We start from the raw sequence: 12,304 nt of genomic DNA, 5'->3' as shown, positions 1-12,304 counted from the left end.
ACACTGGGGTGAGTGGACTTAGGATATTTACTAACAAGAATAAAAGTTCTTTTCAATATAACAATCTATAGCTGTATTCACACACAGACAAAATCAGAGTGGCCAAAGTCCAAAGTGATAATCAACTTATCAGCCAAAGGTGCTGATACAAAGGAATTTAAGTCCAATGGGGGAAAAATAACTTTAAAATTCTTTGTAATTTTAGCATGCATATTTCACTCAATTCCATGATATTTTACATATATATAAAGTTAACTTACCTTCAACGTACGTATTTCTCTTAGTGCTATTTTCTTAGTAACAGGATTATCTTCAGATTGAACAAATTTTTTAGTAGCTACTACTTGTCCAGAGGTTTTGTTTCTGCATTTGAATACAATCCCATAAGATCCTTCTCCAATCTCAGCTAATTTTTCATACTTTTCCATTATAGCTGAAGTGACTTAAATTATTATTGTATCGATTGACTTGCAGTACAATGCTGCACCTGGAAAATAAGGTAGACTTGCCTTAATCAAGCTATAAAAGACAATGTTCTCACAGGTTATATACAACCAATTTGCCCACATGCCAAAGGTTTATATTCATCAATTAATTGTAAATCCACTTAAAAACATTTGGATATTATTTTGTTAGTTTAGTTTAGTCCTCTGCAGTTCTTCCAGCTATCAAAAGATTTCATATGCTATTTCTGACAATGGTTCTATGTTGACCTCAGTCGAATTAAAAGAATTTGTGGAAAGGAAACTTATCCCAACTATTGTTTTCATTATACTCAGGTAAATAACTGAAATATGATGCTGTAAAACCCAGCTGAAGGAACATTTCATACTCTGGAATATGCTGTTTATCTTTTCTCTTCTAACCCAAGTGCATACAGAATAACTAGTTGTGTAAGAAGACATGGTACAAAAAGTGCTATACTTCCACCTGGTGGAGAGAAGAAAGAGCGTGGGCCATTGAACAAAGCAGCCTTTAAAAACAGTAACAGGCCAGGCACAGTGGCTCAAGGCTGTAATCCCAGAACTGTGGAAGGCCAAGGTGGGTGGATCACCTGAGGTTGGGAGTTCAAGACCAGCCTAACAAATATGGAGAAATCCCATCTCTACTAAAAATACAAAATTAGCCAGGTGTGGTGGCACATGCCTGTAATCCCAGCTACTCAGGAGGCCCTTGAACCCAGCTGAGATTGTGCCGTTGCACTCCAGCCTGGGCAACAAGAGTGAAACTCTGTCTCAAAAACACAAAACAATAACAAAATCCTTTCAGGGCATTTATTGCTCCTAGCTTTTATTTTCATGGAAGAACAGATTCTTAACTTCTTAGCCCCAAAAGAAAATAATAAACACAAAGAAAGCATTCATTCTTCATATCTATAGTGATTTCTATGGAAATACTGGGTTTTTGTGTTTTGTGTCATCCATTCTTGAATGAATGTTTTGGTGACCAAATTAAATGTTAAACATGATGACTAAGGCCAACATATTTAAATAAATCAGTCTAAGAATTAAAAATAGAAAAATTCTAATTAGTCTCAAAAACTCCACCCCACTTTATCCAGCAGAATCTTGTTAATATAACCTAATAACAATTGCAATAATAATGGCACTTAACATTGTTCTATGCAAATTACATAGAATCTGCACAAATATTCTATGAAGTAGGTGTTATTTTTATCCAATTATACAGATGAGAAAAGACACAGTAAAGGTAATACAGAATTAGAACCCAGGCAGTGAGATTTCAAAGAACACAGTTTTAATCACTACATTACACAGCCTCTCAGTTAAGTGCAAAAGAATGCATAATTCAGCCAGGCGTAGTGGCTCACACCTGTAATCCCAGCACTCTGGGAGGTCGAGGCAGGTGGATCACCTGAGGTCAGGAGTTTGAGACCAGCCTGGCCAACATGGTGAAACCCTGTCTCTACTAAAAATACCAAAAAATTACCTGGGTGTGGTGGCACAGGCCTGTAATCCCAGCTACTTAGGAGGCTGAGGCAGGAGAATCGCTTGAATCTGGGAGGTGGAGGTTGCAGTGAGCTGAGATCGCACCACTGCACTCCAGCCTGGGCGACAGAGCAAGGCTCCGTCGCAAAAACAAAAACAAACAAACAAACAAACAAAAAGAATGTATAATTCAAAGAATCACTTTATCCAGGTCTTGGTATTAACCAAATGTCAAGTGAAAGAGTTGACTACTTGTAAATTTCTCTTGTTTCAAATGAGTACACATTTTTTAAAACTTCTCTAATAATATTGCCTTTTCCATCTACAGATTATCTCAATGGTGAAAGAAATCATCTACTTCCACTTGCCACCATAAAAATATATAACGGAGAAAAATGTTTACCTAGATATAATGACTACTGACATACTATTTTTTACAGTGCTTTTTTTTGGGGGGGGGATGAATTCAATTTCCTCTCTTATTAAAAGAAAGAAAATTCAAGCATACACACTCAAGTAACACATGGAAAACCCATCACAGATTATGTTCTGAAAGCCCTATTAGTTATACTGTATTTTTACCTATGTATTATTATTTTAAAGATATTTAGATGTGAGCATGCATACATTTGCATAGTAATAGATGGCTGGAAAGAGAGTAGGAGAAACTGGGAATTTGCTTTAGAAAGTTATTGGCATCTGGCTGGGAGCATTGGCTCATGCCTGTAATCCCAACAGTTTTGGAGGCTGAGGTGGGAAGATCACTTTAGCCCAGGAGTTTGTGGTTACAGTGAACTATGATGGTACCACTGTAATATTTCCTGGGTGACAGAGTGAGACCCGGTCTCTAAAATAAAATGAGATAAAGTTATTGGTATAAAACTTTATAGATTTGTTAATTTAACCTACTTGATAAGTACTACAGTCATTGGGGGAAACTATAAATATGACAAGAAGCTTAATTATGAAGTTTTAATTTATGCATTATTTTATTATTTCCCTCTAGGTAGTTGATTTGATCTACTGATGTACGTTTTTTCTTTTATCTCAACAGATGCAGTAACGACTGATTCCTCAGACTAATATTTAGATCTCATAATCACATCAACCAAACTGCTAAACACAATAAAATAAAGCTCCAGAAAATAGTACTTCACCTAGTAACCGCTCAATATTTCTGTTTTCAAAAGTCCTACTCTATGTTCATGGAAAATGAGTCTGAGTATGCAAGCAGGAATTAGACCAATTCCTGTAAATTCCTTTGTGGAATTTACAGCTCTAATTCCAGCTTACTAGGATTATAGCACAGTTTCTGGCGGCAGTAATTCCTAATCTCTTATTTGAGATCCAGACCAACTATCCAACTGCTTGATGAATATCTCTACATGAATGGACAGAATCATCTAAAAATTGGAACATTCTAAACCAAATGCCTTCTCTTCTTTCTTATCCTCCGTCCATACCCAATGTTCACAAACATGCTCCAAGTTATGCCTAAATGGCTTGTCAAGGTACATGTGGTGGGGGGCTTTGAGGTAGCCAAGGACAGTGACTGCTGCCTAAACCTAACATCTTCCACAAAGCAATATAAATCAACCAGGACAAATAAAACCACATAAATCCAATGCCTTCAATATAACAAGAAGACACAGGACTCTACAAACTTAGGTAGAAAAGCAAAGCCTAGCTGGGTGTGGTGGCTCACCCCTGTAATCCCGGCACTTTGGGAGGCCGAGGTGGGCGGATCACGAGGTCAGGGGATGGAGACCACCCTGGCTAACACGATGAAACCCCATCTCTACTAAAAATACAAAAAATTAGCCAGGCATGGTGGCACACACCTGTAGTCCCAGCTACTCGGGAGGCTGAGACAAGAGAATTGCTTGAACCCAGGAGGCAGAGGTTGCAGTGAGCCGAGATTGTGCCACTGCACTCCAGCCTGGGTGACAGAGCGAGACTCCATCTCAAAAAAAAAAAAAAAAGAAAAGAAAAGAAAAGAAAAGAAAAGCCTAAGCCTAAATTCTGGAGGGGTTATCTCTTGAGCTCCCACTGTAAACCTTGGCAGAAGGCAAAGATATGAGAGGGGTCAGATCTAAAAAGCTACAAGAAAGACAGAAGAGTAAAAGAAGGGCCTAAGAAAGACTTAAGATCACCTCCTTCCCAAAGAGAAAACACATCACAAGTGTAAAAATACCCTAAGAGTGTCCTGGTAGATCAGAACACTCACTATAAGGAAGGGGTGTAAAAGTACATGGGTCTCAAGGTGGCACTAGTCAGTGTGTGCACCATTTTTGGGGAATAAAAGGACAAGAGGGAAGGGAAAGACATCTGTTGGAGACTGGACAGTGAAGGGAAAAAGAAGCGAGAAGGATAAATTTGGCATCTTGCAAGACAAAAGAGAATTCTGAATTGAAGGACATGCGAATCCTCCCACCACCACTAAGACAGGGAAAAAGTGTCATCAATGAAAGAAACTACACTTTACTACAGTGACAGAAAAGACTCTCTTGGCCTAGGATGACAGCCAGTTACTAACAGCCAAAACCGCCCGAGAAATGAAACAGGGGAAAGCCGTCCCCATACAAGCTATTATTGTCAGAAAAAAGAAATGAGAACCCAAAAATTTCAGTTAATGGAAATCATTTACAAAAAAAACCACACAAAATCTAACCATGAAGAGAAAGAAAACTAACACAAACACTCCAAACTGATTTAAATATCCTCTCACAATTTGGAGATATGAAAAAGCCACACTGAATTAGAAATTCAAATCACAAGTGGACAAAAATTATTTAAGAAGATATAGATATAAATTTTATTTTTACTTTTTTTTTTTTTTTGAGACAGAGTCTCGCTCTGTCACCCAGGCTGGAGTGCAGTGGCATGATCTCAGCTCACTGCAACCTCTGCCTCCCGAGTTCAAGCGATTCTCCTGCCTCCACCTCCTGAATAGCTGGGACTACAGGCACGTGCCACCACTCCCGGCTAATTTTTGTATTTTTTAGTAGAGGCGGGGTTTCACCGTGTTAGCCAGGATGGTCTTGATCTCCTGACCTCATGATCCACCTGCCTTGGCCTCCCAAAGTGCTGGGACTACAGGCGTGAGCCACCGTGCCCGGCCTATATTTTTACTTTTTTCTTTTGGCTACTGATGTGTAGATTTAGATAAAAAGATATAAAAAGATAGTTGATTGAACTCAGAAAAGAATCATCGGAAAAAGACAAAATATCTCAGAAATGACTAAATTATGAGATGCTGATAGGAGAACAGATTCAAGTGAAAATTTGATTGGGGCATTAAAGAAAGGCAGAAGAGTAATTATGAGAATTAAAATGAAGAAAAAAAGGTAAAAGTTTAGACAGAAAGTTGAAATGGAGACAGGAAAAGAAGTCCCAATATATATGTACAACTAGAGTCCCTGAAGAAGACAAAACAATGAAACAGAATCAATAGTTGCAATAATAATCCAAGAAAATTTTCTGGAGATAAAATAAAATCTAATTATATCTATTGAAAAGGCCCACTAGGTAGTTGGGAAAACTGACCCCGAACAACCAACTCCAAGACATATTTGAATAAAACAATCAAAGATAAAGAAAATACTCTCCGAGCCTCCAGACAAAAATATTAAATAAGTGTGAGAGGATTAGAGTGACATCAGACTTATCAAGAGCAATGCACACTACAAAGTAACAGTGCAGCAGCATCTTAAAGAAACTCAAGGGAAAACGAAAACCAAGGATTTTATATTCAGCCAAGCTGTGTCCTTCAAGTGTAAAGCTATAGATAAACATTTAAAAATTTTTTTATTGTTTTTTTTTTGAGGCAGGGTCTTGCTCTGTTGCTCAGTCTAAGGTGCAGCGGTGCAATCACGCCTCACTGCAGCCTTGACTTCCCAAGCTCAAGCAATCCTCTCACCTTAGCCTCCCAAGTAGCTGGAACCACACCTGGTTAATATTACTTATTTATTTTTGTAAAGATGGGGTCTTGGTTTGCTGCCCAGGCTGGTCTCAAACTCCTGGGCTAAATTGATCTTCCCACCTTGGCCTCCCAAAATGTTGGGATTATAGGCACGAGCCTCCACACCCAGTTGATATTTTAAAACATGCAAGAACTCAAGGAATACTTTACCCATAGTCCTCTTGAATGTATTGGTGAAAAGCCTTCATCCAACCAAGAGTTGACTGGAAAAATTTCAGCAAAAGGATTTATGGTGAGCATTTAATATATTTAAAGACCAAAGTAAAGGTAGAAACAAGAGTGGAAGAATAAGAAATAAGTATTATAAATTCTGGCAAAGTAGAAAGTAATGCAACTAAATTATGTTAAAAGAATGAAGAGGGAAAGAAAGATGAACAAGCTCATTGATAATCAAATAGGCAATAGATGGGAGTAAAAAATGCCATTAATCTACTTAGGAGGCTGAGGCCTGAGGATTGATTGAGCTCAGGAGTTCAAGACCAGCCTGGGCAACACAGTGAGACCCTGTCTCCACAAAAAGATTTTAAAAACTATCTAGGTGTGGTGGTACATGCCAGCAGTCCCAGCTACTCAGGAAGCTGAGGCAGAAAGATGGTTTGAGCCTGGCAGTTCAAGGTTACAGTACAGTAGAGCTATGATCATGCCACTGCACTCCAGCTTGTAGAGAGAGTGAGACCTCGTATCGAAACAACAACCACAACAACAAACACCCCAGAATTGCTATACTATTATCTAGAATGTTAAGTTTTCAACAAAATATTAGGAGATAAAACTGGATTTTAGGAGGAAGTACGAAGAAGAAAGAAAAAAAATATGAGATATGCTAAGAAAAAGGAAAGGGCGACTGATAACTCAGAAAAAATAAAGTCAATAAAAATGGATTCTGAGTAGACTCAGATGTTGGATTTAGCTGACAGTCTTCAAAGCAGCTGTTATAAATATGTTCAAATAATTAAAGCAAATTATAATTTAAAGAATTAAAGAAAAATATGATGACAATGACTCAATGAAGAGGGAATTTCAATCGGAAAATGAAAATAAAAAAAGAACCGAACGGAAATTTTAGAGTAAAAAAAAAATAACAGAAATGAAAAATCCTGTAGATGGGACAAACAGCAGATCTGAGATGACAGAAGAAAGAATTAGTAAAATAGACCAATAAAAAATAGTCAAAATGAAAGAAAGAATAAAAATATGATGAACAGAGCCTCAGAGACTGATGGAGGCAAAATCAATAGTACCAACATACATGTAATGAGATTCTCAGAAAGAGAGGAGTAAGAGGAAATGGCAGAAAACAATATTTTATGAAACAATGGCCAAAACCTTCCAAATTTAATGGCAAACATTAATATACAGGTCTTAAAAGTTCAATGAATTCCAAATGGGATAAACACAAAGAAATCCATATCTTGATACATCATAGCCAAAATACTGAAAGCTAAAGACAACATCTTGAAAAGAGAGAACCATTCGTATACAAGGGAACAACAATATGCTTAATGGCTGACTCTTCATCAGAAAAACAATAGAAAACAATAAACAAAAACTGTTTCTTTGAAAAGATCAACAAAAGTGAAGCTCTAGCTAGAGTAGGCAAGAAAAAAGAAAGAAATAAAAGTTATCAAAATTAGGACCATACTACAGAAATTTAAAAAAATTAAAAGACAATATTCCAAACAAGTTTATGCAACAAAATTAGTCAAGACGGTTGGACAAGTGCCTAGAAAGATACAAAATACCAAAATAGACTCCAGAAGAAATAGAAATCTGATTACAACCATAACAAGTAAATAAATTCAGTCAGTAATTAAAAATCTGCCCACAAGGAAAGGCCCAGGATCAGATAGCATCACAGGTAAATACTACCAAGCATTACCAAAGAAAAAATAATATCAATCCTTCGCAAACTATTTGAAAAAATGGAAGAGGAGGGAACATATCTCAATTCATTCTATGTGGCCAATATCACCCTGATAGAAAGCCAGACAAAGAAATCACAAGAACACAGATTATTCTCATGAATGTAGACACAAGAATCCTTAACAAAATAATTAGCAGACCAAATCTGGAAACATAAAAAAGATTATATACCATGACTCTGTGGGACTTATCTCAGGAATGCAAAGTGGATTTAATACTGAAAATCAATAATGTAAAATACCATATTAATAGAATAAAAGAAAAACATCACATGATCACCTTAGTACACACGAAAAAGGAATTTGACAAAACCCAACACTCATTCATGATGAATACAAGGGGACTTCCTCAAGGGCATCTGTGAAAAATCTACAGTTAACATCATGCTTAATGATGAAAGATTGAATGTGTTACCCCTAAGACTGGAAAAAAGATGTTTGCTTTCACTATTTTTATCTATCATTGTATTGAAAGTTCTTGTCAGTGCAATAAGGCAAGAAAAAGAAATTAAAGGCATATACATCGAAAATGAAAAGTAAGGTCAGGCACAGTGGCTCACACCTTTAACCCCAATAGTTTGGGAGGCCAAGGTGAGAGGATTGCTTGAGGCCAAGATTTTGAGAGCAGCCTGAGTAACACAGCAAGAACCCCATTTCTAGAAAATAAACAGTTATTCAATGAAGTGCTCAATATATATGAATAATTCTTTAAAAAAGAAAATAAAAAGTAAAACTGTCATTATTCAGAAATGACATGATACTATCTACAGAAAATCCTAATGAATCTATAAAAAGCCTACTAGAAATAATGACAAGTTTGCAATATAGTAGGATACAAGATCAATATGCAAAATAAATCGTCTTTTTATATAATGGCAATAAACAATTTGAAAATAAAGTTAAGAAAACGATTCCATCCACATTAATGTAAAAATGAATAAAATACTCAGGAATACATTTAACAACTGAAGTGCAAGACCTGCATACTGAAAATTACAAAACACCATTGAAAGAAATTAAAGATCTAAATAAAAGGAGAAAAATGCCATGTTCATGGATTTGAAAACCCAGCAAGACATCAGTTTTTCATAAATTCATCTATAAACTAATTCGTGGCCAGGAGTGGTGGCACATGCCTGTAATCCCAGCTCTTTGGGAGGCTGAGGGAGAAGGATTACTTGAGCCCAAAAGTTTGAGATCAGCCCGGTCAACATAGTGAGACCCTATCTCTAAAAAAATAAAAAATAATTAGCCAGGGTCTAGTGGCCCTCGCCTGTGGTCTCAGCTGCTTGGGATGTTGAGTTGGGAGGATCACCTGAGCCCAGGAGTTTGAGGCTACAATAAGTTATGATTATGCCACTGCACTCTAGCCTAGGCAATGCAGCAAGACCCTGTCTCCAAAAAGCCAAAATAAACAAAATTAAAAAAAATTAATTCCTTACACAAATTCCAACAGGCTTTTTTTGGGTAGAAATTGAAACTAAGATTTATATGGAAATGCACAGGACCCAGAATAGCCAAATCAACTTTGAAAAAGAACAAATTTAGAAAATTTATATTAAAAATTTATCTTAAATTTGACTTAAAATTTTACTATAAAGTTATGGTAAATCAAGACTGTGGTACCAGCATAAAGACATATATCAATGAAACATAATAATGAGTCAAGAAATAAACCCTTCTATTTATGGTCAATTGACTTTTTAAATTTCATTTTATTTTTATTTTATTTTTTAAGACAGAGCCTCACTCTGTCACCCAGGCTGGCGTGCAGTGGTGTAAACTTGGCTCACTGCAACCTCCGTCTCTTGGGTTCAAGCAGTTCTCCTGCCTCAGTCTCCCAAGTAGCTGGGATTACAGGTGTGTGCCACCATGCCCAGCTAATTTTTGTATTTTCAGTAAAGATGGGGTTTCACCGTGTTGACCAGGCTGATCTTGAACTCCTGACCTCAAGTGATCTGCCTGCCGTGGCCTCCAAAAGTGCTGGGATTACAGGCGTGAGCCACTGCGCCTGGCCCAACTGACTTTTGACAAAGGTGCTGCAGCAATTCGACAAGGAAAGAATAGTCTTTTCAACAAATGATACTAGGACCATTGGATATCCATATGCAAAACAAACAACAAACACACACAGTAGACAGACACCTCATACAATATAGCAAAATTAACTCAAAACGGACAAAGACCAAAATGTAAGAGTTAAAACTGTATAACTTCTAGAAAAAAAAAAAGAGGAGAAAAATCTTTGTGACTTTCAGTTAGGCAGATTTCTTAGATATGACACCATAAGCATGATTCATAAAAGAAAAAATGGATAAAATGGAATTTATCAACATTAAAATCTTGCTCCTCAAAAAATTTCCCCATTAAGAAAATGAAAAGCTAAGCCACAGACTAAAGAAAAATATTAGCAAATCTTATATCTGATAAAATATTTGTATCCAGAATACATAGAGCATGCTTACAACTCAATAGGAGGTTAAACAACCCAAGTTAAAAATGGACAAAAGATGTGAATAGACATTTTACCAAAGATACACAAATGTTTACTAAGCACATGAAAGGATGCTGTTAGCCATTAGGGAAGTGTTAATTAAAATTGCAATAAGATAGCATTACATACACATTAGAATGACTAAAATCCAAAGACTGACAATATCAAGTGTTGATAAGATGGAAACTGGAACTCACACACATCACTGGTGAGGATGTAAAGCAGCACAGCTCCAGTGGAAAACAGTTTGGCAATGTCTTAAAAGTTAAACATAGGGCCAGGCATGGTGGCTCACGCCTGTAATCCCAACACTTTGGGAGGCTGAGGCGGGTGGATCATTTGAGCTCAGGAGTTCAAGACCAGCCTGGCCAACATGGTGAAACCCCATCTCTACTAAAAATACAAAAAGTAGCCAGGCATGCTGGTGCACACTTGTAATCCCAGCTACTTGGGAGGCTGAGGCAGGAGAATCGCTTGAACCTGGGAGACGGAGGTTGCAGTGAGCCGAGATTGTGCTACTACACTCCAGCCTGGGTGACAGAGTGAGACTCTGTCTCAAAAAAAAGTTAAACACAAATTTAACTTAAAAATTAACCATAAACAGCAATTTCATCCTCAGTATCTATCCAGGAAAAATTTTAAAATAGATCTAACAATGACATGTAAGCAAATGTTCACAGCACCATTATTCATAAGAGGTCCCTATACGGAAAACAATCCAAATGTTCATCGACTGACGAATGTGTAAACAAAATGTGGATTATCCATGCAACGAAATACTATTCAGCAACAAAAAGGAATGAACTTGCTATAATGTAGATGAACATTAAAAAAAAAAAAAAAGAAAAAAGAACCAAATGCCCCAAAACATAATGCTAAGTGAAAGAAGACAGACACAAAATCCTACATATTTTATAATTCCATTACAGGAAATTTCTAGAAAAGACAAATGTGCAAGTGAGAAGGGCACATCTCCTCTGTGGTATTCTTGGCAACAATGCAAAACTTAAACCTAATTATGAGTTAACAATAGACATGGCCAAACTGAAGGGCATTCTGTGAATAACTGGCCTGTACTCTTAATAAAAAATGTCAATGTCATGAAAGAAAAGATCAAAGCACTGTTTCAGATTGAAGACTAAAGAGATGGGAATACATCATTCTCAGTAAACTATCGCAAGGACAAAAAACCAAACATCGCATGTTCTCACTCATAGGTGGGAACTGAACAATGAGAACACATGGACACAGGAAGGGGAACATCACACTCCGGGGACTGTTGTGGGGTGGGGGGAGGGGGGAGGGACAGCATTAGGAGATATACCTAATGCTAAATGACGAGTTAATGGGTGCAGGAAATCAACATGGCACACGGATACATATGTAACAAACCTGCACATTGTGCACATGTACCCTAAAACCCTAAAGTATAAAAAAAAAAAAAAAAAAAAAGAGATGGGAAAACAAAATGCGATGTGTGATCCCGAACTGGATCCTGGACTGGGGAACAACATGACCATAAAGGATACTACTAAGATAATTGGCGAAATCTAAATTTTGACTGTGGATTTGATATCAGTTTCCTGATTTTGGTAATTTGTACTGTGATTTTATCAGAAAATGTCCTAGTTCTTGGGAATAAACTGAAGTATTTACAGGTGAAGGGATCTGATGTCTGCAACTTACTCTCAAATGGTACAGAAAAATTAATATGCATGTGTTATATACACACTGAAAAAGAAAACGATAAACAACATAAAAATTGAGCAAAACGTAAACAGTGAGTCCAGATATATGAGTTTATTATACTCTTATTGCCAGCTTGAAATTATTATATCAAAATAGTTATTTTAAAGTGTATCTCACTTTTCTTCTTTATATTTACTTTCATTACACCAAAGACATCTTTCTCAAACATCAACAGGATCAGACATCATCCTTTCTGGGAAATGTCTTA

General features: G+C 36.8%; 1 protein-coding gene across 1 annotated transcript in view; it reads right to left on the bottom strand.

The window, feature by feature from the left end:
* Positions 1–12,304, bottom strand: part of CDKL4 (cyclin dependent kinase like 4) — a 61,068-nt gene that overhangs the window by 45,534 nt on the left and 3,230 nt on the right. Inside the window, 1 exon segment of the mRNA XM_058428719.1 lies at positions 261–487. Coding sequence (XP_058284702.1) covers positions 261–428 — 168 coding nt within the window. The 5' untranslated portion in view covers positions 429–487.

Source organism: Hylobates moloch, unplaced genomic scaffold (assembly GCF_009828535.3).
Source record: "Hylobates moloch isolate HMO894 unplaced genomic scaffold, HMol_V3 SCAFFOLD_15, whole genome shotgun sequence".
NCBI lineage: Eukaryota > Metazoa > Chordata > Mammalia > Primates > Hylobatidae > Hylobates > Hylobates moloch.
This window is presented reverse-complemented; position numbering and strand designations above follow the sequence as displayed.